Genomic DNA, 27845 nt, shown 5'->3' on the forward strand with positions numbered 1-27845 from the left:
CTGAGATTGCAAATGCCTTAGCAGACCAGGTGCTCAGGAGCATCAGCAGCAGAAGGCCATTGCTTTCCCATCCTGCAGGTGAGCTCCCAAAGGCATCTGGTGGGCCACTGCGAGTAGCAGAGTGCTGGACTAGATGGACTCTGGTCTGATCCAGCAGGCTCTTTCTTATGTTCTTCACTTCCTCAATTGCTCAAGAAATTTTTCTGCTTTCTGTTTAAATGCTACTATCACTCTAGCTGCTGTTAGTCAATAGAAGAATAATTCTTGCAATTTTCCTGATAAACTTATTAGAGGAATTCCTAATAGCATAGTCTTAGCACCCATCTGAAAATTGATTTTCAATATTTTTTGCAGGTTTGCAGGTATTTCCAGAATTTTTAAATTTTTTAAAAGTTCACCACATATGATAAAACAATCCATGTACTACTTTAAATTTCCAATAGATCCCTTTGAGATTTTTGTTCACCTTTTCAGTGTCTTCTTGAGTGATGTCCCATCTATGAAACATCTTGTACCAGTTTTCTCTCAGCATTTGGCAAGTTGTACATTTAATATTTTCCGTCCATAAAGATTCCCACTGTTGAAAGAATATTTCTTCTTGAAAGTTTTGCATCCATTTCACTGTACATTCTTTCACTTGTTCTGTTTCAGTATCATATTTTAATAGGAGCTTGTATATTCTTCATAACAGGTACTGTTTTTGTTGTATGATTTCTTTTTCAAAGTCTGTTGTTTAATACGCCTGTTGTTTTCAGTTCTCTTCTTAATCTTGAAGCTATTTGAAAATATATCCAACAGCCAATGCTTTCTTTTAGAGTACATCATAATGAAGACACTGCTAAAAGTTCTTGATTAGATTGCACAGGAGAATGATCTTTGACTCCTTCAACCTACCATTTCCCCCCCTACAATTACTTTCCTACTATTTTTGCTGTCAGATGGGGAACAGTCTTAGGATGTGAGTCTGTTTTGCTGAGATTCCTATGGAGCAGTTTGTCACAAATGCCGGAAAATGCACGTTGCTAAGAGTTATTGCAAAATCCTTTTGGGCAGCAGTAACTTAAGATGAAAATGTCTAGGAGGAACTGCAGGCAGCCTGCAAAATGGAATGGTTAGATTTTCTGGTTTTGTCGTGCTCTCCTCTGGCTCTGGTAAAAGGCAATTTAGCCTGGCTAGATGAACTCTAGGCTCAGGGAGAAGACTTCTTCATCTGCAACCTCTTGCATTCTGCAAGTGGTTGCTTTAATGCAGTGGTTCTCAACCTTCCTAATTCAAGTGGACCCTTAATACAAGTTCCTTCATGTTGCAAGTTATGTGGTGACTTCCAACTTCTGCAACATTTATCCATTTTACAGTGATGGAGAACACTGATGCAGAGTAGGCCTTAGGAGACCCCCCCTGTGAAAAGGGTCGGTCATTCGACTCCCCAAAGGTCCCTGACTTCAGTGTTTAGAGAACCCTTCTGCTGTGATTTGCAGTAATCGTGGGATCAAACTACAAAATCTACAGGGTTTGTATCAGGTGTCTCAGTATCCTCTGAAGAGGCCAGTCACAGATGCAGGTGAAACATTAGGAGAGAATGCTACCGGAACGTGGCCACACAGCCCAGAAACCCCACAACACCCCAGTGATTCCAGCCGTGAAAGCCTCCGACAATACATTGTCTCAATATTCATAAGGCTCTTTTAAAAAATACACACACACACACACACACACACACACAAACAAACTACAGTTTATATTTTGTGTGATGGCACAAATTTTTCTCCCAAAGATTGGCCCTTCCCTAGAAAAAAAATTCTTTGAAAAATTGAGGTCTGTCCCCCTTTCCTTGTAGCAAAGGTCTTGTTGGCTGCTGCCCTGGGGACTGTCTCCTTTAAACAGTAGGATCAGTGCGAGGTCTCCCCTTCCGTTGGCAAAAAAGTTGGCATGAGAAGGAGATGGATGGTGTCGGGGACAGGTTCCTTTGACTCCTCAGTTGTACCCCAGAGGGGTATTTCCAAAAGAGAGGAAAGAATATGCTGTGGCTATATCCCTTTGTTTTGAATTTAACCCTTTGTTTCCAACTTCCAGCCTTTGCTTTCCCAAAATAGGGAGGAGTGGAACATTCTCGATTGACATACCAGCCCGCCCATGCCGCCTGAAAGATTCCGTGAGGATTCCTTTATGAAGGTTTGTGCATGTCAGTACATGTGGTTTGGTTTGAAGCTGTCAAATGCTTCCTTGTATATTCATCAAAAAAATACATCTTCTTCTAGAAAGTCAGCTTGTTCAGTCGGTTTCAAGTGCTGTGCGGTCCTTTGAGTGGAAAATCTTGTCAGCATGCAGGTAATAAAAATGCTTTTGTCTGGTTGTGGTGGGTTTTCTGGGCTGCGTGGCCATGGTCTGGTATCTTCAGAGGTGTATCACAGAGGGAAGTCTGTTACACAGTGTGTCCAGTGTGTGTTTGTATTGCCGTGTAAAAACTGCTGGAGAAACCTGAAAATTACGGTTGCATTTGAAGAGAAATGGTTGTGAGCAGGCTGCAATCTCTGCCTAAAACGATGTGCGTAGTGACACTCTAGCAAGCTTCTCTGAACAGGCAGACGCCAGCTGCATAGGTCTGTTTTCTAAAAATGCACAGGACTCTCCCCGCCAAACCGCATGCATGCTTATTTTTGCCAAGCTCTGTCCGCCTCAACTCCCTTCATAAAGCTGTCAGAAAAGGAAGGAAGTGTTTTCCTCATTCAGCAGACTCAGCTAAAGGGAACCTGAACTGTGTGGAGTGTTTTGCCTTCCTGCCCAGTAAAACTGGGAATACAAATCAAAAACTGAGTTCTGCTGTAGAACTTTCTGGGAACTTGCCTTTTCACCGTGCAGATTTCAGTATTTATTTGCTTTGTTTATACCCAAAGCAACTTACATGGTTCTCCTTTCATTCCTTTAATGCTCACAACACTCTTGTGAGGTAGGACAGGCTGAGAGTATATGACTGGTTTACAGTCACCTAGAAAGCTTCCATGGTGGAGTAGGAATTCACATCTGGGTCTCCCAGATCCTCATCCAACATTCTAAGCACTATATCATGCACTAGCATGCAGCTGTTTTGTATTCAACTTGTAGAACATCTGTTGAATTCCAGGTAGTGCTTCTGAGGATTTGTGTTCAGTTATATTTCAAATATGTGGGGGGAGATGAATCTGATAGCAAACCCCCCGGTATCTATTTGACTTTGATACAAGAGAGTGCGGGTGTCATCCATTCAGCCACGACACCCCTATGTACAGACGCTATGAATGCTTCTAGAATCTGACAATGGTTGAAGATTCTCAATAAAGCCAGCAACACACCGCAAATCTCATGCCTCTACATTCCTAAAGGCGGCTCAAATCAAAAATTGTACCCTTATGTGTGAAAAGCTTATGCTGGACAGACAGTCCCAACCTTTCTCTGGCAAGCAAACATTTCACAAGAGTGACCCTTGTTCTTGGATTCACAGTGTGGAAGCAGAGATTGTTGCTGATTCCTTGTTAAGATTTAAAAGGCCTTGTTCAGATTTAAAAGGTCTGGGTAGTGTTTCTAGATATGTAGTGAGCAGAGCCATTTGGCACAGCTCCTTCTCTGTTGCTTCATGCAGATGTCATCTCCAGTGTGACCCATGACTAAGTTCCCAAGAAAGTGAAAACTGGTTTCAAAATTTGGATTAGTCTGTTCAGCAGTCTGGATGACTTTACACATTTTTTTGGCTACCAGTAGTGAATGCTTTAGTGCCACATGTCATGTGACCTCACGCTAGAAGCAAAAGGTGGACGGATCACTTTCCACACTACTCCTTTGTGTTCTGTCTCTATCTCATTGGTCCGGTGGTTCTTTGGTTTGGGACAGGCTAACATTTTCGATCAGCCTCGAAAAAAAATTGCATCTCCTGTCAATTGCTTTCTGCATCTGCAAGAGTTGTGCTGTGGTCATTTTCGTCCACATGTTGACAGTCAGTAAAATAGACTGCTTTTCCTAAGCTTTTGCTGGTAGGTGCACTTTCATTGAAAATAAAGCATTACATGACCCATTATCGTCCAGCTTCCTCTTCTTATTTGTGAACCAAAAACATAATCAAAACGAGACAAGGGGGAAAAGAGGCTGAAAATGTGGGTTCACTCATTGCTTCATGTTTAACTATGTTTTCTGGGCAAGCATATATTGTGTGGGTGGAAGTTGGGACCAAGTTAGGAAGCAAGTCAGCCTGGGGAGAAAGACAATCATGATGCCACAGAGAAGGTTCTTGATCATATTTTCTGGGTTCTTGAGATCTTGTTTATGATGTTGCATCTGATAGAGTGATTCCTCTGTAAAGTAGGAACCTGATATAAAGAGAATTCACCTGGTGACACAGAAGCATAGGGAGGGAGAAGAGCTGGGATTCCATCTCATGTGGGACTTTTCAGCTAAGAGCGATGTTTAGTGCTTCCACCTGTTTTCCAGATGTTCATGGACTACAATTCCCATGCTGGCAGGGGCTGGTGGGGTTTGTAGTCCATGAACATCTGGAGAGCCGCAGGTTGCAGACCCCTGCTAGTGTAACTGAAATGTTACTCACGGTCCTGGTGGATAGTTCTGGGTGAGGTCAGAGATCTTGCCTGTTCAGTCTTGGTACCACATGATAAGCATTACAGTCCAGGAATTGCTTACTTTAGCCCAAGGGATGTGAGCAAGAAAGGTGTCCATAAGTGCTGCTGATTCATTGCTCACACAGCTCAACTGCACGTGGAGGAGCTTCTACTCAAAGGGAATATTGGTGGACGGTCTTTTTTGGAGTGGAGTTCCAAAGGAACCCACGGGTTCCCTTGGGTTTGACCTTTCAGGTTTTCAAATGGGTTCTGTAAGAAAAATGCTGGAGGTCGCAGGAAACATTTTCTGTGGCCCTTGTGGCCTCTGGGCATCAAGATCCTGCTTTTATTAAATGCCCTCCTTCCCTGTTGGAAGGTTGCTTGCTTGGCATCTGTTAGAAAAGTGTCACACTTCCCCTTATGGTAGGACATCCCCATTTCATAGGTGGAGGTGAAGGAGTGGGTCCTACTGCTTCATTTAATTTGAAGCCTTTATCCTAGATTTATCCTTGGCCTCAGGGTCCGTGGTATGGATCCAGTCATTCCCCCCAAGGAGTTTTGCTCCTGCCACTTGTGAAGGAAGACACTGTAGGGGATGGTTAGATTTTTGCCACCAAGGCCAAGGTTAGGGCTGGCTTGTTTGCCCATTGTTCAGGTTCTGTTGAAGACGAAGGACTTTTCAGTTTTGCCGAACCCTGTCACGTGTGTTTACCTCACATTTCTATCATAGCTTTCACAGCATCTCTCACCTGTCCAATCGGCTGACCACTGTTTCCGTCTTATGTTCCAGAAGGAGCCGCTTAACTGTTGGTGGAGGAGGTTGTCATCCTGTTCTAAGCCAAACATCCCCCTGCTCACAACATCTGGTCAGTGGCTGGCAGGTTTTTGCATCGGCTGGGGCACAGGCTGCTCTTGGAATCCAGGCCATGACCAGCAGAGGAGCTGCCAGGCCAAATGGTCAATCACAAGCTAGCAAGATCTGTCAGTTCAAGCTAGTACTGCTGGGTGAATCAGCAGTGGGCAAGTCCAGCCTGGTGCTGCGTTTCGTCAAGGGTCAGTTTCACGAGTATCAGGAGAGCACCATTGGTGGTGAGTATTCAGGCATTTCTTCTCCGAGGAAGGAAAATTCATGGCTCAGGCTTTAAGAAAGTACAGCTCGATCCCATTTAATCTAATTCTACTTCCACCAGCCAAGGAATGTTCACTTTTAAAGGTAGTGCCCGTTTGTCACCTTTACTCAGAACCATGAATGCTGCTGTGCTAGCTTGCCACTCCCACAGTCCCTTGCAAAGTTGTAAAAGCTGCATGTGGGTAGCATGCCCCACCAGCTGATTATGCGCTCTAAAAGGTAATTAGCATCATGGTATGCCTGTCTGTAGGTGCGGGAGAATTATAACATTAACATAAAGCGCCAGTAAAACCGCAGTCTGTGCAATTCCACAGGGCCTGTAAGATCGAGCTGTCTCCTGGCATATGATTGAGGTAGCAACGGATATCATCTGGCTTCCCTACCTCCATTGCCCCCCGACCACCAGGTGCTCAGGAGCAGCAGCAGCAGAAGGCCATTGCTTTCACATCCTGCATGTGAGCTCCCAAAGGCACCTGGTGGGCCATTGCGAGTAGCAGAATGCTGGACTAGATGGACTCTGGTCTGATCCAGCAGGCTAGTTCTTATGTTCTTATGTTCTTAGATAATAGATATTTGTATACCCCTCCTTTAAGATCTAGATCAGGGGTGTCCAACTCTGGCGCTTCAGATGCTCATGGACTACAGTTCCCATCAGCCCCTACAATTCCCATCAGCAGGGGCTGATGGGAATTGTAGTCCATGAACATCTAGTGGATATTTTAGTGGATATTTTAGTGGATATTTTAGTCATCTTGTTTTTAGCAAATGTATGTATAGTTTTAAATGTTTTTCATATTTTTAATTTATAGTAGTTCGTTATAATTGTATTTATTGCGAGCATATAATGTTGGAAACTGCCCCAAGCCTGTAAATGGAGGGGCGGTATAGAAATTTAACAACATTAAAATACTAATATTGAAGCTTTTGCACCTACAGTGAGCTGCCCATAACTGTGTTTTGTAAACTAATATTTTATGCAATTAATATTTTTTTAATTTAAAATGATTTTTTAAAATACAGACAATTATAATATGCATTAAGTTGGATTCAGTGAATTTGCAGAAAAGATGTCCGCCGGCCTGTACACAACACTCACTCTCTCCCCCTTCTGAGCTGAAGGGCCCTTTCAGACAGCATGGGATGCAGCGTGCAAGCTGTGTGACAAGGGATAATGGCAGAAATAGTCCCTTTGTGTAATTACACAAATGGAAAAAGGTCACGCAAAGGTGGGAGGAGATGATTGACACACACACAGCCCCCCCCCCCCCCGCTCTTGCCATACCTTCCTCACCCAACATTCCCTGTAAGACCTGAGGCCACACTGACACCATATTTGTGCCACGCAAGTTAGCCAGCTGCCTGACAGGGGGCGCTCTTGCTGGCGGCTCAGTCCGCTCAGTGAGAGCAAGCTTCTATGCAGCAGTACGGAAGCCTTAGCGGGACCATTGCTTGCACCCCATGCTTTTCCTGAGGCTCTCTAGCCTTTTGGCAGACACAGGTGGCACTGGAAAGAGGAAGTTAACAGCGATGCCTCTGCTCTTTTTTTGTTTTGTTTGCTGAAGGATTTGAGCCAACCTATTGCAATCTGCTGCCTAATGTAGTTTGCTTCCAGTAGTACTATAAATCGTTCTCTGGTTTTAATGGTGGATTTTTAAAACAGTGTGTTCCTTAACCTGCGCTTGGATTCTCAGCTTTAATAAAAGCAGTTGGGAAGCATAGAAAACAGAAGTTCTTTTTTTAAAAAAAGGTCTTGTAGCTCTTTGAATCTCTTACCTATATTCATGGAGAAATGTTACCATGAGCCATTGTTGGTTGGGGTGGGTTGGGTTGGGTTGGGTTGGTTTCTTATACCGCCCACCCCTGAAGGGCTCTGGGCGGTGTACAACATATATGTGCATAGACAAAGTCTGTTTTTAGAAACCCTTCCTCAAATAATTCTGAGAGGTGACTCGCTCATTAAGATCTTATCATGTATTCCATGACTGTCTTCTTTGAGAAGTGAATTTTTCAGTGGGGGTTCAGGAGAGAGCTACATCAAATCTGGCCTAAGTGGAGTGGGGGACAGGCAGACATGCAGGCAGAATTCTGCATACAGGCAGAATTTTCTATAGGAGATTATTCAGACATGAGGTTCCTGCACACGAGGTCTAAAATTAGAGACCGTGGAAGCCTTCATCTCATTACTACGCAACATGTGTTAGGTGACTTGCAAGCACAGGACAAAAATTTCACACTTTCCACATACACATCTTGCTGTCTCATCTTTTTACACTCTTTCATGCCTAAGCTGTTTGGTGGTGTTACGGCATCTAATGGTCTCCATTTGCCATGTAAGTTAAGGGCACTTGGATTAATGTCTCTCCATGGCCACGTAACTAGTTCAGCAGAATTTCAGCGAGTGTCATAAGCACAGACGTCTGAACTTCTATGTTCTCCTGGATGGTGTAGGCCATCTTGTTATTCTCCACCATCAATCAAGGAGGCAGGAAATATACTTCGGTCACTTCCTGTAGGCTGGTCTTAGCTATCTTGCCCCAGTATCTTCCTGCCTCGTCAGGGAGTGCAGCAAATTCAACAGGCTCTTTGCTTATCGATAGGCTTTGTGTCCTTTGGATCCCAAAAACTCCTTTCTGTTTCTGTGAGAGTTTGTAGTCTTTTTTCCTTGTAACTCTGTGTCTGTGGTCCCTGCCCTCCTTGTGTTTCCCTCTTCCTGCCAAAAAAACCCTTCCCTTCAGCAGTTATGGCATCGGCGCCATTCCCTCCTCACAAGGAGGGATTCTGCCGCTCGGCAGCGGAGAACAAGGAGGGCAGTGACCAGGTCTGCCAGTCAAGCCTCCTGCTCTCCCCCGCGCAGCCATGTGGCTGAGAGGGAAGTGCACACCGGCCAGTCCCAGGGCAGCCATGGGGCTAGCCAGCGGGCCTCTTTATTATCGCCCTCTCAGCGCGGAGATGGCCGCGGATGCTCGACCAGCCCCTGTACAGGGTGCCAGGGAGTGTCTGGGCGTGAGAGCCGTGGCTGCAGCCGCAAAGAGGGGAGGCACCAAGAGGACGGCGGGTCATCTTCACGCCTTGATCCTGTTTCCACTGCTGGTGTTCCAACTCTGCAGCCGATGGACGCCTCTGCGGCAGAGGCCTCCGATCTAGCTGGACTCTCCAGGCAAGAGGGAGAGAGGAGGGGGAGGGAAAGCAACATGGCAGATGCCATTCCCTCGGAGTGGAGCATCTTCTCCCCTCACCGGCTGGTAGCCTTAATGCGTTCCGCCATCAGGGAGGAGGTCTCTAAGCAGCTGCAGCCATCCCTTGCCCTCCCTCCTTACAGGCAAAGGGCTCGCTCTAGATCCAGATCCCCCATTCCCTGTAGGAGGGATAGGAACTGACTGGCTCCTGTGTATAACTCAGAGGGCAGTGACATATCTCCTCACAACACAAGAAGGGATTGGTGATCTGTTTCTACTGTTCAGGAAGGACATTTCAGATATCAGTGTCGCAGGTTTCAGAAACCTCACGCTCAGTCCCCGACCAAAAAGGTCCAAACTGTCAAATGGGCTAATTCTGACCCCAAACCAGTTGCTAAAACACAGGAGGCCCAACCTGTCAGTGCAGCTAACGTTTTACAGGTCTCGATGGCTCAGGAAGGAATCAGTAAGATTTATGGAGCCTGTGACAGGGGCTGAGGTGACTCTGATAAACCCCCAGTTTGTACAGAAGATCAGAGTGTACTAGGCCAAAAAATTAAGGTCAGAGGGATCAGTAGCCCAGCCTTGAGGCGAAATTGGCTGAAGCCCCAATAACATACAAGGACTTCCATGGAAATTGGACGAGGGAGTCTGGAGGTATTTAGATCCCAATTCTATTGGGAATGCTATAGCTTCGCAAGCTAAATCTATGAATGAAATCTCTGAAAAATAAGGAAGGCTTCAGTTAACACTAGGCCCAAATCTCTGACAGTGCTGTGGAGACCGTACAGGGACACCTAGAGGAGAATGCAGAAGTGAACTGAGCATCATTCTGCCAGTCTGTAATTCTGAAGGCAGCCGTAGCTTCCAGAGAAGTGATACAGAGCGTCTAGGAGGAGAAGGTGTACTGCTGTTTGGGAAGCTAGATACCAGCTAGTTGTCTCCAGAAAGTATTAAATGCAGCTGAGTGAGGCAGCAAGCTATAATTTATTGGCCTAACGATGGGGAAGGATATCCATGAATTCTGCAATCCCATCCTACGTGACAGCTGGTGGGCAAGCCGAAATATAAAGGCAGAACTCCTTTGCATTCTGCGGGTGGAGGCATTTCCAGGACCCTACGGATCCAGCCTATAACTGCCCTGGCTACTGAGTAGGATGGACCAAGAGCTCTCATAGCTGACGCCAGTCATTCATGGGCCCTTCTGAGGGACACCTTTGAACGCTTATCCAGGCGGTCCTTGATGTTCCCCTCACTGTCCCTTGAGACCGGTTCCCCCGGTTAGAGGGCTTCCATGGGACATTACTATGGGCATTTGTAACATCCTATGGGGTTCCATTTGAAGCACCTCAGTGAGGGGGAGATTGATCTGGCCTCCGTTCACTTTTCAGAGCTGGAAGACCAGGATTCTGAGGGTAATTGCAGTCTAAAAGCTTGCCGGTTCTAGTCCTGCCAGGGATGGGTAATTTTAAGTGGCAGGATTTTTTGCGGCCAGCACAAGTCCAATAAGTCCTTTCGGCCTGACTCTGGTGCCAGCAGCAAGGCGTGGCTATGTGGGCATTCCGATAGGCAGGCGTCTCCTGTCTTTTTGTCACCAGTGGACAGGAACCCAGTGGGTCCTGAACATAGTTTCTTCCGGTTACTCCTTAGAGTTCCGTTTGTTGCCACAAGACAGGTTCCTCCCTTCACCGAGCAGCTTCACTCCGGAAAAACGGGACAGGCTTAAGTGGGCAATCTCTCTTCTTACCTTAATCAGGGCCATAGAGTCCATCCTGTTGGACCAAGTGGGAAGGGGGGTATACTCCCACTTCTTCACAGCCCCCAAGAAAAATGGGGATGTCCCCAGTGAAATCACAATTCTGGTGCACTAAACATTTTAACTGGAGTTTGACAAGTTATTTATTTCAAATATTTATATGCCACATTCTTAAAAATATATTCAGACTTGTCTGGAATCTTTCACAAGGGGGGGCAAGAGAGAATAGGTTACCTTTGGCAGCCATTCATGTATAGAATAAAGAACTGATTTTAGAAGTAATAATCATTACTTCTCAATTCTAAAAGTAATTTCAGTTCTCTTTGAGTCAGTTAATTCACTAACAAGCATTACAGCATGAGGCATGTTTCAGTCTAACTCCACCTGGCGTTGTAGGGTGGCTCTATAAAGGCTGGGCTTGAGACCAACATGAATAATCTAGGATGACATCTAGTGACAGAGTCTCTGGTGTGATTAGCTTCTCCCTGCACCAGCGAACAAACGCTTTCCAGGAAGATCTGTGAATCCTGGTGGTGGACAGACAACATGAGGCTAGCAACATCTCAGTCACGTTGTTTGAATAGCTCTTCTTTCTCCTACTGTTCTGTTCAAGAACCATGCAGTCAACTGAACCAGATGCACAGATACCATAGGTGATCCTGGGATAACCAATCTGGAACCGTCAAAAGGATTAAGAGCGGTGTCTCTGATAATCCTTGAATCACTAAAACCATGGGTAAGGCCAGTAGGGCGCCATCAAGATGACCCTCGCTCTCTGTCGTCATCGTATCCCAGTGGTGACAAGTCGTCATCGTATCCCAGTGGTGACATCGTATCCCATCGTATCCCAGTGGGATACGAACAACAAGCCTAAATCCACTATCCTTATTAACAAAAATAAATATTTTTAAGTTCGAACCACCCAACGACAAGAAGGTGGTTCTGCCTAACTTTTGCTCCAACCCTACCCATCCCAGCAAACGTTTATGGCACTACCTGGATGCACGTTCTAATATGCAAGGAAAATATCAGAGAATGTGAGTCCCTGTTTATTAACATGGTTTTCCCTAGGGTAGGTGAGGCCATGTCTTCTGCGGCCGTTAGTTCCAGCATCAGGGCATGCGTCATTGAGGCACACAAGGCCAGCCGTCTATCGGTTCCCAGTGGCATCACGGCCCACTCTACCTGGAGTGCGGCCACTAACGCAGCCTTGGTCAAGCACATGTCCCTAGAACAGATATGTAGGGCGGCCACTGGGGCCTCCCCCTCCTCTTTTATGAGGCACTATAGGTTGACCTCTCTGGATGCTGTTCAGGCCTCCTTTGGAAGGAGAATCCTGGAGCACATTATCGGAGATTAACAGAACCACCCTACAGGTCACTGCTTGGGGAGTACCCAAACAAGATGGCCTACACCATCCAGGAGAACGACCCATTGGATGCTCACCGTGAAGGGGTCTTCTCCTGGGTAGTTGTAAGCCATCTTGGCCCTCCCTGTTCTTGTTCTTCTCCGGTAATGTGTTTCATATATAAAATTGCAATGTTAACATTCCAAGCTAGAGGTTCAGAGCCTGTGAGGATTCCTTTGAGCTTTGAGCTTCCAGAGTTTTTAGGTTAGGTTCGTTTTTTCAGCATGTTATTGTGTGTGTTGTTGTGGTTTCATTGTTCTTGTCTCATTGTGGTGAGTCCGATCCTCGGCTAGTCAGATACTGGGGCAAGATAGCTATGACCAGCCTATGGGGAGTGACCAAAGTATATTTCCTGCCTCCTTGATTGATGGTGGAGAATAACCCAAACAAGATGGCCTACAACAGTGGTGGCGAACCTTTGGCACTCCAGATGTTATGGACTACAATTCCCATCAGCCCCTGCCAGCATGGCAAATTGGCAGGGGGTGATGGGAATTGTAGTCCATAACATCTGGAGTGCCAAAGGTTCGTCACCACGGGCCTACAACTACCCAGGAGAAGACCCCTTCGCAGTGAGTATCCAATGGGTCGATCTACCTGCCGTTGTGGGTTCCTAACCCAGTTCTTTGCTTCTTGTTTCACAGCGGCTTTCCTTACACAATCGGTATGCCTAGATGATACAACGGTAAAGTTTGAGATCTGGGACACAGCTGGCCAGGAAAGATATCACAGTTTGGCCCCTATGTACTACCGAGGGGCTCAAGCTGCCATTGTGGTGTACGACATAACCAACCAGGTAAACTTGCACACTTTGCTAGCTTGTGGGGAGAAGAGCATTCGTAACTCAGAAATGTGGAGACTAGCTCCTCTTCCGATGTTCTGCAGTCACGCCGGAAACTTCTCTTTGATATTGCTTCAGTTTCCTTGAGCGTCTTCTCTCAGTTTGCATAGAGGCTGCCAGAGAAAAGTACATGTAAAGATTTAATGGGTTGCTTTTGTTTACAAATCCTGGACCCTGTAACATGTGATTACTGGTATGTAAGATTCTTGCCTGGCAGAACTCTGTCTGTATGAAACTTTTCCTATGAGACTGTTTTTAAAGACCGCATATTCCTTACTGTGCTTTGAACTAGAGCGCGCAATATTTGCTTCACTGTATAAATACAGCTGTCCCGAAGAGGTCAGATTAGTTTGGAAAGGAAATGTCTTTATAAATGTATGATTTACAGCTTGGCTTCTCAGGAAGCGAGATTAGAAGGACCTGTTGAGTTCAGTTGGTGTTTTCTTCCACGGTACTAGGTTTGTTATTGTACTATGGCAAACTTGTCAGGGTTTTTATTTTTTTAATAGCATACTGCAATAACAGCTCTCAATCCAATGGCGTCCAAAAGAGCTTATATAAAAAATGAAATTATCAAATGAAAATAGTCGCTGCTGGGGAGAAGTGTCCCTTCACAAGACTCACCTGATTATACTTGAACTGGAAATAGCTGCCCCTCTAGGTTTGCATGTTATATTATGGATTTTAATGAGGGTAATCTTGAATTTGTGGCCAGATTTCCCTTTCCTTTAGTAATTTGTGAGAGGAACTGTTCTTTCTCACTGCCAAGGACACTGTGGAAGTATTACTATTATTTTTTAATTTTTTAATTATTTATTAGATTTCTAAACCGCCCTCCTCCTTGGGGCTCAGAGCAGTGGACAACAGTGATAAGTACAGCTTTAAAACATAACATAAACAACTAATTAGCAATAATAAAACCAGGAACCGTATAGCGTCAGATGGCGCTTCGCCCTCCCCCCTCCTTCCCTTTATGCCCACGGGAGACCAGATGAAATGGCAGCGATGTATTTAACCAGGCTGGCCAAATGCCTGGTGGAACAGGTCCCTCTTACAGGCCCTGCAAAAACTCTGCAGGTCCCGCAAGGCCCTGATCTCCCTTGGAAGCCTGTTCCACCAGGTGGAAGCCAGCCTGATATCTTTAGAGCCAGGGATCTATTGCTGCCAGTGTGGCTCCTTTTTTACTACTGCGATTGTATCAATATTGCTGCTGGAGAAAGCACCAAGGCTCAGCTACTTAGGCTGACATAATGTCTGCAGCCACCTTAATGTAACCACATGATGTACATGCCGACCAGATTCATACCGCATGTGTGCACAGAGATGCAGTTGCTGCATGTGCATTAGAGGGAACGTTATAGGCCCACACAGCCTGCCAGTGTGGGGGCTGCTATTTCCCAACAGCAACCTTCAGCTTTGATCAGATGAAGAGCCTGCTGAAACGGCTTATCCTTTCACTAAACGATGTCCTTGACGAATTCTGATAGGGAATCTGCCCTTTCCCAATTGCTAAACATTTACACTATTGAGGGGAGTTGGTTCCTGTGTAGTGGTGAGGTGCGCAAGAACGTTCATAATAGGTAAGGATCATCCGGTTTTGTTTTTTGTTTGAACCTTTGACCTCTTTTCTTCTCCATAGGAAACGTTTGCACGAGCAAAGACATGGGTGAAAGAACTCCAGCGGCAAGCTAGTCCCAACATAGTCATAGCCTTAGCGGGAAACAAGGCCGATCTTGCCAACAAGCGCATGGTAGAGTATGAAGTAAGTGGAAGCCTCCAGACTTCTCCATGGCACTTCAAGGATCCTCCATATTTTGATGACTTTGCTTTCTGCAGTTCCATGACCAGAATTCTGCACCCTGGCTTAGTAGTTCTAGCACTGTTCTTTCGTTAGTGGAGGCCTTACTCGAATTCCACGATGGACATCTTTTGGTTAATGATATTTTATTTTATATTTGTATTTATACCCCACCCTCCACCAAGGGGCTCAGGGCGGCAAACAACGGTATTTAAAACAATATAAAACCACATCATCAGTTTAAAAGCCATTAAAAAACAGTAACAACCAGTTTAGAATAAGCCGCAGCATACTAAAACCAGATGGTGCCTAGCTCCAAAGAACAGCAAAGGATTTAACTCGCGCCCTTTCTGCATGGGCCAATAAACCCAGGTGAGAGGTGGGTTACATGAACCCGTCCTCGCCCCAGGCTGTTTGCATGGCCGGCTGTCCCATAGGTGTGTGCCATTTTGAGTCCCTGCAGCTTTGCAGGGAGGCAGGACTGCCCTAGGGCCCTCGTATGACTGTGTAAGTGGGAGCCGGGGGCTGCAATTCTCTAGTTTGATTGCAGCCCCCAAACGCGCCACACAGCCGCAGCTGCTGTGAGGCGTGCTGAAATAAAAGAATAGCTAACAACGCGATTCTCAAAAAAACCCACCCTGCAGCCAATAGTGCAGGTGAGGGGCAGGTTAGACTCATGTTAGGGACGGGAACCGTTCGAAGTTTCCGCCCAACACAGGTTTTATCCCGCCCTTCACCTGCGTTTATTGGCCTGTGCGGAAAGGGCCTCAGTTGCAGGGAGTCTGTGTAGTCACCAAATTTCAGAAGTTCGTAGTGTGCTTCCATTAACTTTATTGTAATACCACAAAGTTGCTGTTGATTCTCTCTCCCTGTTTCCTGAGCCTGCTCAAGGGTAATGGTAAGATCGGAGCAGGATGCAGTATATCCTCAGAGGTTTTGTGTCGTACGTGGAACATAAATATTGAAGAGCCTATCTGCCTGCTTTACCAGTTCTTCAAATTGTGAACCTGATGGTCCTGGCCTTATCGATTTCGATCAATTTCGAATACCTTTAATGGCATATAAATAGTTTAAGATTAACATTGCAAGGTAATAACAGCCTTTACAACTTCTGACGAGTTAAAATAACACCATGTAAAAATTTAGCCACCGCTTCCAACAGCTCGTAGTTGTGGCTGTTTAAAAGATATATAACCTTCTGTTTATCTGTAATGCCTTCACTTCCATGCAGGAAGAAGGCAGGGCATTACACCTAGCTAAGGTGATTGCTCTACGCCACCGGGCCTCAACCAGGAGATAAAAGTACTGGGCTACAATTAATCTATCCACAGGTATTCCCAGAGAGATTGGGGAACAGGTTTTATTAGCTTCCTCTAGCATCTGTTGAAACTCTCTATCAAAAAGTCTCTTCTTGATAGCCCCATAGACCTCCTGCTCTGTTAACATTAGCAGGTCCTCCAAGGAAATGCCCAACTCACTAAGTTTGGCTTCGATTTTAACCCACCACTGGGTTGTGTGGAGGATGGAGCATCCCTGGGATGTATAGTCCAGTTCATCTCGATTAAAACAAATCCTGGCCCAAAACTTGAATGTACGGCACCAGGCTCCTGGCCTTATCTACAGAGCAGGGAAATGAGCCTCCCAGAGGTAGAATAGGGATTTGGTGCACATAAGATTCTCCTGGAGGTGGAGTCCATCTTGCTGGGTTATTTCTTACCCCATCTGTGGGAGGCAGGATCTAATTTTTTCTTTCTTTAGCTTACTTCCTGTGAGACTCCATTTTAGGTCGTATTTTTTCCTGCCTCACAAGGGAGAGCACAGATCTCAAAGAGACTCCTCAGCTTTTACAGGCCTCCTTTTTTTATACCTTTTGTGTCCGTTTGTGTGCCCACCGTATCGTACGTTTTCTGTTTAGTGTATGTCGTTCTTAAGTCTGTCTGTATAGCGTGTAAATCCCTCCTATTAGGTTCCCTTCATTTTCCCGCCTTTTTGGCTCTCACTGAAATGACGGGCCGAGCCTTTTCACCTCCTAGGCTGGCCTTCGCTAGGAGCTTGGCTGAAGCCACTAGGGCTGCCTCAGCCCGCAGTAGGACATCCCCCTCCGGAAGCAAACGCGGGACAGATGCATTTTCTTCCAGGACCTGCAGAACATGTTGAGTGGCAAAACGTGTAGGTAGGAGGGAGTGAAATTGGCCTGTTTCTCCAGCCGCTTGTAATGCCCTCAAGAAGATACTCAGAGTCTGACCAGGGTCTGAAGTTGTGTGCTTCACAGTGTTTGTCCCCTGACTCTCACCTTCCCCCTGTCTTTCCAGGAAGCTGCATGCTTTTACAGGGTTGTCTTACCTTGTCGGGAAGTGGAGTAGGATTATAGGGAAAGCACTTCATTGCACTGATCCTAATTGTGTGCACACAGGCTTCTTGAAACTGGAGGGGCAGCATCCCTAATAGCTTCTAATATTCTGGAAGGCAGAGGAGTGGAATGAGAATCAGAGAAATGCATGCCACCACCCTCATCCCTGAACAGCTCTGGGAGGAGAGGTAGCCGAACCCCCTTCCTGCACTGGAATGTTCAGCTTCAGTGCTGGATTGAGAGCTTCCTGCTCACCTAGCCCCAAACCTTAACAATTTGAGCTATACGACAAGTGCAAGTGTACAAATCTGCTGAAGTTCATGGCAAGGTGGCCTACACACCCTGGTTTGCCCCATCCTAAATATGCCAAGGAGTGTGTGAAAACCAGGGACCTAAAGGGAGTGAGGGTTAGCATGCAAGGGAGGGGAGGGAGGGGTGGCATACAAGGGACGGGAGGGAGGGGGCCCAGCATCTGGACATGGCCCACTCACCGTAGCGGGGGGAGGGTGCTTGGCCCAGCAGGGGTGTGTGGCCTCATGGGGGGTGCTGCAGACAGGCCTGGGCACCATTTTGCCCCGGCTCTGGTTCCCCTTGGGGGTGGGTGGCATGCAAGGGAGGGAAAGGAGGGGGAGGGTTAGCATGCAAGGGAGGGGAGGGAGGGACCCCCGGCATCTGAACATGGCCCACCCACCTTAGTGGGGGGAGGAGAAGGGGACAGTGGCGTAACAAGGAAAACGAGTTCTGGGCAAAACCTGAGTTTGATGCCCCCCATGGGCAGCAGAAGGAGGCGGAGCTCCCCCATCTTCCTCCCCTGGTGGCTTATGGCTTCCCCCCTCCCTGCCGGCTGAACTTAGGCGCCCCCATTACCGGCGAAAGGGTATGAGATGCGGGGGGCGGGTGGACAGTGGCGGGCAGCGACGGCATCCAGGGGAGAGTGGTGCGGTCAGTGGGTCGGCCAGGTGCGCGTGCACCCCTGATTGCTAGTCCTGCCACCCCACAAAGATCCATCCGAGGACGCAGCAGGGCTGACAAGAGGCAGAATACAGGCAGCAAGGCTTGGCAGTTCGGCTCGGCTCAGCCCGATCCATGGATCAGGCCGAGCTGAGCCGTTTTGGAGGTGCTTGCAGGGCCAAGGGCATGAGCCCGCCCCCTCTGAACTCTGCCCAATCCGAACTTGCGGTAACATCTGAGATTCTCGGATGCGTTTTTAATTTTTGGTGTTTTTTCGCATTTCAGCCTGCAGGGGGCGTATTTTTAGAGATATTGGCACCAAAATTTCAGGGTATCTGTAAGGCTGGACACACTCAGACAAAGTCGGCTTTGAAACAAAGGAACAAACTATTGAATTGTATTGCCCTATGATACAGGATGCTGGAACTGAGGGTTCTTCCCCTCAGTTCCAGTATATGTAGGGCAGGGGTAGGGAACCTGCGGCTCTCCAGATGTTCAGGAACTACAATTCCCATCAGCCCCTACCAGCATGGCCAATTGGCCATGCTGACAGAGGCTGGTGGGAATTGTAGTTCCTGAACATCTGGAGAGCCGCAGGTTCCCTACCCCTGATGTAGGGGTTGTAGGGGGCGGTCCCTCCCAGTGGCGGGAACAGGGATAACTGGGGAAACAGAAACTTACTGGGAAATGGAAATTTACTGGCAGGGCCGCGACCCTGACAGTATCATTGCTCCAGCACATGAAGCCTGGCGGGTTCCACAAAAACCAGCATTTTTAAAGCTAGTGACACTAAAATTTCAGGGTATCTTTAGGAGACCGTCCTGATGACACCCCCCAAGTTTGGTGAAGTTTGGTTCAGGGGGGCCAAAGTTAATGGACTCCCAAAAGGGGTGCTCCATCCCCCATTGTTTCCAATGGGAGCTAATAGAAGATAAAGGAAGATACCCGGAAAGTTATGTGACTGTGTCTTCAGAAATGTGCACCCCACAGGCTGCACCAGAAATTCCCCATTGACATCAATGGAAAAAAATCAATGCAGAAGTAAGATTCTTGGGCAAATTTCTGGGGGTGCCTGTCAGGGGTGCAATTGTTAAGCCAGTGACATCACAATTTCAGGGTGTCATCAGGAGACTGTCCTGATGACACTCCCCAAGTTTGGTGAAGCTTGGTTCAGGGGGGACAAAGTTATAGACCCTCAAAGGTGCAGCCCCATCTCCTTAGCTCCTATTGGAAACAATGGGGGATAGGGGCAACCCGTTTGGGGGTCCATAACGTTGGACCCCCTGAACCAAACTGCACCAAACTTGGGAGGCATCATCAGGACAGTCCCCTTATGATACCCTGAATTTCTGGTGCCGATATCTCTAAAAATACACCCCCTGCAGGCTGAAATGTGAAAAAACACTAAAAAAATAAAAACGCAGGAGAATGCCCTGCAAAATTCCTGAGCCCTGGGCTGCTGACCACATTGCCCAATGGACATTATGCCACTGGAAGGGGAGGGAGGGAGAGGGTGGCATGCAAGGAAGAGGAAGAAGAGGGAGGGGGACTGTTGGCATGCAGGGGAGGGGAGTGAGTGAGTGAGAGAGAGAGAGAGAGAGAGAGAGAGGGGTGGCATGCAAGGGAAGGAGAGATAGGGGGTTAGCAATCTTGTTTAGCTGTGATGTTTGGGGATATAATTTATCCTCATTATGATTACTCATTGACTTCCAGCTTGTTTTGTTGAATCAAAAATTAGTCTTTCCTCTGTAAGTATAACTTCTGATTTGTTCCTAATTCTCTTTCAGGAGGCCCAGGCCTATGCAGATGACAACAGTCTATTGTTTATGGAGACATCAGCCAAGACAGCAATGAATGTTAATGATCTCTTCCTGGCGATAGGTAACTCCACCCAGAGTCTCATTTCCCCTCTACTCTGGTCAAGCTAATTACTGTACACATTATGATTCTGCATCCTGTCTTTGTGGCACCCCTCCCACACTTCATTCCACCTTAAACCTGATGAAGATCTCTTTGACACTTAAAAGCTTATACCCCTAAAATCTTGTTGGCCTCTGAGTTGCTACTGAACTCAAATCTAGTTGGGTGGATATTATGTAATTAGAAGGAGGGAGGTTCTCAGGGCATCCTACTTAGCTTCATGTGGAGTATGTCTCATAACTTGGCTATAAAATTGGTGTGTTCACACAGGGGAGGGGGGCTTGTATGTTCAGAAGAGCCTTCCCATCTCTCCTCCCCCCCCCCCCCAGTTATTGAAGAATTAAGTGTCATGCTGCTGTCCCAGCCTGGAAAATGTTGCAGTGAATTACAGTCTAATTACAAGTTATACCAGTCTGGAAAATTACAGATTATACCCATGTGCTATTAATGGGTGTGATTCAGTAGTATTCCTTGATATTCTGACCTCTTTGAAATTCAATTGTTAAAAGCTCAGTTGTGATGGTGCACAGTTAGCATACTTGCTAGCCACTATTCAGCAATCTCATGTTGGACAGCAACTTTTTAAAGAGGGTTCACAGTTCCCTCCCCTCCCTTGCATGCCACCCCTCATTCACTCCCCTCCCTCCCCTTGCATGCCACCCCTCACTCCCTCCTCTCCCTCACTCCCCTTCCCTTGCATGCCCCCCCTCTCCCTCCCCTCCCTCTCCCTCCGTTAGGATGGGTGGCCCATGTCCAGATGCCGGGCCCCCTCCCTTGCATGCCACCTCTCACTCACTCCCGTCGTTAGGGTAGGTGGGGCCATGTCCAGATGCCGGGTCCCCTCCCCTCCCTTGCATGCCACCCCTCCTCTCCCTCCCCTCCCTCTCCCTCCATTAGGGTGGGTGGCCCATGTCCAGATGCCGGAGGCCCTCCACCTCCTTCCCCGTTTTCACATCGTTTTAAACCATTTTACACCGTTTTCACACCATAGTTTGTGGCCCATGCAGAATCCGCCTTTGTCAAATTCAACCATATTTCCTTATGATCCAGAGAGAGGCTAACAGATGATTTACTTACTTGAGAAGCCTCAGATGAGATTTTGGGACTATCCCCATGTTTCCAAAGTCTAGGTATGCCACACCTCCCTCCCCTTCCCTCCCCTTCCCTTCCCTTCCCTTGCACGCCACCTCCCCCTCCCTCCCCTCCCCCTCCCTCCGCTAGGGTGGGTGGGTCATGTTCAGATTCTTGAAACCTTCACTGTGATGTGAGGAGTACGATAACATCTGGACATTAATAGTGTTACAAGAGGGAGGGAGCTATGTTACCAGACGCTTCTCTTGACTGTTGCAGTGTGCATTTGCTGTAGGGTTAAGTTGGCTCTTTGTAAATGGTAGAGGTTGTTTGCCATGTCCATCAGGAAGAGGTGGCAACAGTAACTGGTTATGGTTTGTAGGCCCCAGTCTGTTTGCTACCTGTAGGTTTGGCTAATTTCTTTTTTGAAAACACAGTTCAGGAGAAATCACAATCACGTACAAAGATATAAGGATAATACACAGCAATCAAATGTTGCTCAGCCTTTGTTATATCCTTTAAACAAAAGAGACTGTCGTTTAATTTTGTTATGTCTCCTTAATCAAATAATAAACCTTCAAGAATGTTTTTATTTTTATTTTTCAAAAATACCTCAATATTGTAAATTGAGTTAGGCTGTTAATCTCATACGTAGCTAATGTGCGCAACTCTGAGTCCTTGGGGGAAGCTAAGGAAATGCATTCTTAATATCTCTCATCTGTGTTCTATTGGATAGCTCCTTACAATCCCAGCTTCGGTGGACACATGAAAAGTCCTAGCTTTGCCCTATAATCCATTGACATTCTTGCTGTTCAACCCTTCCCCACTTTCAGATTCCCCATCTCTTGTTCTCACATAGTTTAAATCAGTGATGGCGAACCTTTTTAAGACCAAGTGCCCAAATTGCAACTCAAACCCCAGTTATTTATCTAAAAGTGTCAACCCGGCAATTTAACCTGAATGCTGAGGTTTAAGTTTAGAAAAAACTGGTTGGCTCCCTCTTCACCCCACCCGCTCGAGCAGGGGCCAGCCTGCTCTAGCCTCCAGCAAGTCCTGCACACACCGCTCTGTGCCTCTCTAGCATCTCTGCCTCCTCTGCGCCCCCCCCCCCCTCGGGCAGCAGCCACCCAGAGCACAGGCACCAGGCCCGCCAGCTGAGTCCTCCCTGCTCACCGTGGTGCGCGCATGCCGTGCTCAGTGGCCCAGGCCAGCCTAGGTGTGTGTGTGGGGGGGGGGGTGATTTTCTCCACTTCCCCTGAACATGCTCGAACTCTGTGCGGGTGCGTGCCCACAGAGAGGGCTCCGAGTGCCACCTCTGGCACCCGTGCCATAGGTTCGCCATCACTGGTTTAAATGGACTTCTTAAGATAATTTTTCCACAAGCAAGTTTGCTGCTCCACTTTCTGTACATGCAGCACCTTGACCAAGGCACTGGAGCGATGGCAAATGTTAGTGGTCATTTTTCAGCCCCGCGGTGCAGTGTAGTAAGCTGTGGTACTTCAGTCAAAGCTTTGCTCATGACCTGAATTCAATCCTGACGGAAGTCGGTTTCAGGTAGCCGGCTCAAAGTCGACTCTCCCTTCCAAGGCTGATTTTCATCAGAGCACCCTACTTGCTGGAGATAGAGTGTCAAGAACAACGAAAAGCAATGGCAAACCACCTCATGAACATAGCTTAATTAATTAATTATTACAGTGTATATCCTGCCCTCTCCTAACCATAGTTAGGCTTGGGGTGCTTACAACCTATAAAATCGTACAAGTTTAAAAAAACATTAAAACAGTGGCATTGTAAATAAAACTATCTAAAGATGGCATAAACCAACTAACCATACCAGAGGGAGGGGAACACCTGTCAGAATCCCAAAAACTGCAACAAACTCATGTAAAAGAACAGTAGTTTATTGGTAATGAGATCTTCCCTGGTCAATGCCAGAACTGAGGTCTGCCCGCACAAACCCCTATAATTAAAGCAAAGTGCACCCCCGCCCCCATCGTGGGAATGCGCGCCCAAAAGGACTGCAAAAAGATAACAGTGAAGACAGCCAGGCACTGACCTTGGGCAGCACCTGGTACAGTATAACATCATACAGAAGACAGAGAAAAGTCAGTTAGAAATGCAATTAACCCATTCCTCCACCCCCAGCATCCAGAAAGCAGCATAAGCTAATCCCTGAAACAACAGGCCTCCTGACAACACCTGGATAACAATTCCCTGTACAGGATGTTCATCCTTAAAAGTTGGTTGATAATGGTGGGAGGTGGGTAGCTTGGAATAGGATTGCAGGTAGCCTCAACCAAAGGCCCGGTGGAACCCCTCTGTCTTACAGGTCCTGTGGTACCCCTCTGTCTTACAGGTCCTGATTAAAGGCCCTGTGGAACCCCTCTGTCTTACAGGTCCTGATTAAAGTCCCACAGGGCCCTGGTGTCTGCTGACGGAGACGTCCACCAGGCTGGAACCAGGGCCAAGGAAACCCTGGTTCTGGTTGAGACCAACCTAACATCCCTGGCGCCGGGGACATTCATGTCGGAGGAGTGTAAAGCCATCTGCAGCCAATATGGGGAAATACAGACCCTGAGATTTGAAGGTCCCAGACCACTCAGGGCCCTAAAAGTCAACTAACACCTTGAATCTGATCCAGAATTCAACCGGCAACCAATGCAGTCTGTGCAGGATGGGAGTAATGTTCTCCCTCGTTGTAGCACCAGAAAGGAGCCTTGCCACTTACTGCATGTTGGACCAGCTTTAGTTTCTGGATCAGTCTCAAGGGCAGGCCTACGTACAGTGAGGTGCAGTAGTCTAGCCTGGAGCTGACCATCACTGTGGCGTGGTCGGTACGAAAGAGGTAAGGGGCCCACTGCCTGGCTTGCCGAAGATGATAAAAGGCTACCTTTGCTGTGTGTGCAACCTGGATCTCCATAGATAAAGAGGACTCCAGAGTTATTCCCAGGCTCTTAACAGAAGAGGCAGGTTGGAAAGCCAAGTCTTTGAATCATTCAGAATAGGTGAAATCAGGGAGTTTCTTCATGCCCAAGCACCGTCAAAATCACCACTGAAAGAAATGAAAGACCATTGTTAGAACGTCCAACGATTGAACTGTCTTCTGGAAATTACTGCTTTCTGTACGGTTTTGACCTCTTTATGTCACCCGTGGTTCATGTCAAATGTCATGCAGTGAGTGGACTCCGTTGTTTTAGCTACTAGCTATAATCATTCAAGGCGTATTTGAGGATGGTCAATGGTGCCATGTAGGAAGAAATGGAAACAAACAAGGGAGGGGGAGGGGCCCCGGCATCTGGAAATGGCCCACCCACCCTAGCAGAGGGAGAGGAGGGAGGGGTGGCATGCAAGGGGAGGGAAGGGAGTGAGGGGTGGCATGCAAGGGAAGGGAGGGAATCTGAAAACCAAATGCCTTGCTTAAACCAGTTCTAAACTCTACTGCAGAATTTTGTCTTTCAGTTGAGCCTCCTTTGGGGGTTAAACGAGGAGCTAGCCATTCGCCCACCTGCATGCTGAGTCTCTTCTTTTCTTTCCAGCTAAAAAGCTGCCAAAGAGCGAGCCCCAGAGCACAGGGGGTGCCGTCGGTCGGAATCGAGGTGTGGATCTTCACGAGCAGTCCCAGCAGAACAAGAGCCAGTGTTGTAGCAACTAAATGGTGGCATTGAGAGCAGCCAGCGAGAGATAAGATATAACCTCCATTCCCACCCCACTCCACCACACCTCACCTCCAATAACAGCATTGGCACACTTGGAAGCCGGCCCCCTTCCTTCTCCCGAGAGCTCCGTTTAACTGCACTTCTAATGCTTCAGAAACTACCACCAGACGTCTGTTACCACTACCCCAAGGAAAGCGGAGATAGACCGACCGGGGACTTAACTTCCAAAAGAAACTCTTCTTCACTTTGTATTATAGGTGCAAATAGCTGCCTACTTACTTGGATTCTCCTACTGTTTTCTCCCAGATAGTATTCCTTCTTCCATCTCTCCTCCCCCAACCTCGATAAAATGTACTCTCGGTCCCATAACTTACCCTCTCTACCTCTACCTCCCTTTCTTTTGTTCTGTGCTGTGGGGGCGGGTCAAAGGTGAGGGGAAACTTATTTCTTGTCGATTCATTTTTAAGAGCAAGGTTAATGGGTTTCCTCAGAAAATGCTTTTTGAGGAGATCCTCTCAAGAGTTCATTTTTATTTCCTGTCTTCATTGTTCAGAAAAGCTGCAGTGTCCTTAAGTGTCCGTCCCACCCACCCTAGGGCAGTCTGGAGAGGGAGGAGGTATCTGAACTCTCGCTGTGACATAAATGTGGCCCTAGGACTCAGCTGTGTGAACACAAGGATCATGTGTTTGCATAGGGAGTATGAAACTGCTTTCCCAAATCCTCTGATAGCACTTGATTGTTGCCTTAGAAGTTCCACTGGGCAGGACAGGTGAGGGAGATGAGATTTGTATGTGGAGCGTCCACATCGGCCTGCACAGCTGAAGTCCCCAGTGTGTGTCTCCTCTCCCGCTGACATTGAGGTTATTTTCTGCAGCCTGCATTTCAGCACTCAGGCGGCCTCATTTTGGGACACTCTGTCCTTCTCAAAGCCGGAAGGAGCAGCTAGCTGAAGGAGGGAAGCGCAAAACTCTTTTAATTCCCTTGGCCTACAGTAGGGAGGAGCCTGTCACAGTTCTACCAACTAAGCCTTCACCTGGCTGTAATATACCGCATTCACAGCACTGTCCATTAATAGAATTTTGTTCTAAGTTGCCAAAAAGGAGAAGGATCACTGCATCGTTTTGCAAATCCGGGACAAGCCTAACGGTTGAGATTAGTGTGGACTTAACCAAAGGTTTTGGCTAAGGGGAGAGGGAGGACCAAGACCGCACGCAAACGGGGCAAGATATGCTAGCAGGACCAGTACTGTATTTTCTGCGTCCATCTCCCTTCCAGTGAGCACCCGGCTTGCCTTGTGATTTCCCCCTGCCAACCTCCTAGAATTCCCTTGCGTACAAAATTCGTCTTGCCCTGCGTAACAGCATTGAGAGATCGCAATCTGGATTGGCGGAGCAGTTCGGTCCCATCCATACCCGAAGGGCTGTATAAACTTGAGAAGACTGTTTCGATTAAACGTAACTCATCCCTGTCGTGTTCCTTTTCCCCTGTAAAAAGTACAGCACAAATTTCTATGTAAAAATTCCAGGGTGGAGCATGGGGGTGAGAAATTTTTTTTTTACTCCCCAGCTATTAGCTAAACAAAGTAATAGCTTTTAAAATTTAGCTGTAGGTGTAGCTAATCTGTAGGGCTGAGCATGCTGCTCTCTCACCTGCCTCTTGCTCTTTGGACAGCTGGCAGTCCACGGTCTTTCGGAAACGGTCCCTCTTCTAAGCACTGGCCTTCACAGGGGATGTTCTGGTGAGGAAGACCTCTCACAGTTGCCTGCCCCTATAATTGAGTGCTGACAAGCACCATTTGGACTGCATCATGCTCAAATGTGTACACACACACCCTTCTTCGTCTCTCTAGCGCGGTTTTAAACACTTATACACATGATTTGCACCTGTACACTTCTCTACCTGTCAGTACCTATTCATCTGCGCACTTGATCTCTATCCAAGCAAGGTATACACACTTCAGGTTTAGCACCACCTGACTGCCCCCGCAGGCCAACCTGGGAACTGTGTAGTTCCTGAATTGCTATAGGGATGAGGAAGGATAGCCCGCTTTTTAAAGTGGCTTTCTGGTGGTGGCCGCATTCAGTCAGAAGCATCTAAAGGAGGAGCTGGACTGACTTGCCTGCTCAAAACAAGAATATTCAAAAGCTAAGATGACTTTGAGCAATAGGTGTCCGGACATGTTTGTTCATGAGCTTGCAATCGAATTGACTCGGGAGGCTCCTCATCACAGTGGATGAGGCTTTGGTGATGGCGTAGGCTGGCCATGCATATCTGGGGACAGTTACTCCAGAATAAGTCCATTGAAATCAGTTTTACGTTCAGAAATCAATGGGCTTAGGCCGGAGCAAATTGGGCTGGAGTTGTAGATGTGCCCTTGATTACATCTCACCAGGATTTTCCTGGTGCTCGTTTCAAGTGCTGCGGCTCAAGTTGACTCATAGCGCAGGGCTCTAGGGGAGAGAATCCTGTAGCGGAACCTTGCCTCTTTAGTTGCATTAACTGAAAACGTGTTGTTATGCCTACATAATGTGGTATAACCACTTCGGAGAACCCAGAACTGGGAAATAAGCATGACCTCTTGCAACCCGAAGAAGCTAGGGGGGTTTTGCTCTCAGCTTGTGGCAACACAAAACGAGACCCTGCATTTAAAATGTGCTTTTTTCTCCGGTTAGCGCTCACCAACTTTTCGTGTCCTGCTTCCTAGTTAGATCCTGGACCAAGTTAGGACACTGCAGCTTTTTCTCTAAAAACAACATCAACAAAAAACTTTTTCTTCTGATCAGGTTTTGTTCTTTTTTTGCTTTTGAAGAAGCTCTTACGCTACATTTAAAATAACAATCATGGTAACAGAATTCAACTGCTGATTTACCAGTGTATTTAATGTAAGTAAACAAACAAAAAAATCAGTGTATTAGATGAACTTGCTGTTTTATTGTGACTTGAGATAAGTAACTGAGAAAATAGAAGTATGGTGTGATTGACCGATGTCGAATGACCTTTTGCAGGGTGAGAGGGATGATACTAAGGCAGTCTAACCATATAGATGGGCCATCTGGGGTGCCTCAGTAAAAGGTGTGTTCCCTTCCCACCCAGCTGCCTAGCAGACAGAATTTCAATCGGTACCTCTAGCTCTTGTGGTGCATTTAGGGGTTCATATTCTGTAGGGTTAACATGAAAGTCGGTACTTAATATCCTTGCAGTGGGAT

The 27845-nt window shown here is 47.1% G+C and overlaps 1 protein-coding gene across 2 annotated transcripts in view; it reads left to right on the top strand.

Annotated features, from left to right (window-relative positions):
- RAB5B (RAB5B, member RAS oncogene family) overlaps window positions 1–27550 on the top strand; it is a 44102-nt gene extending 16552 nt beyond the window's left edge. For both annotated transcript variants that reach the window (XM_048488186.1, XM_048488187.1), the window contains exons 2-6: window positions 5374–5672; window positions 12697–12848; window positions 14533–14655; window positions 19780–19873; window positions 24520–27550. In XM_048488186.1, the coding sequence (XP_048344143.1) occupies window positions 5510–5672; window positions 12697–12848; window positions 14533–14655; window positions 19780–19873; window positions 24520–24635 (648 nt within the window). In that variant the 5' untranslated portion in view covers window positions 5374–5509 and the 3' untranslated portion in view covers window positions 24636–27550. The remainder of the gene's footprint in view (window positions 1–5373; window positions 5673–12696; window positions 12849–14532; window positions 14656–19779; window positions 19874–24519) is intronic.
- Window positions 27551–27845: the final 295 nt, after the last annotated feature.

The sequence above is a fragment of the Sphaerodactylus townsendi genome, linkage group LG03, assembly GCF_021028975.2.
Source record: "Sphaerodactylus townsendi isolate TG3544 linkage group LG03, MPM_Stown_v2.3, whole genome shotgun sequence".
Classification (NCBI taxonomy): Eukaryota; Metazoa; Chordata; class Lepidosauria; order Squamata; family Sphaerodactylidae; genus Sphaerodactylus; species Sphaerodactylus townsendi.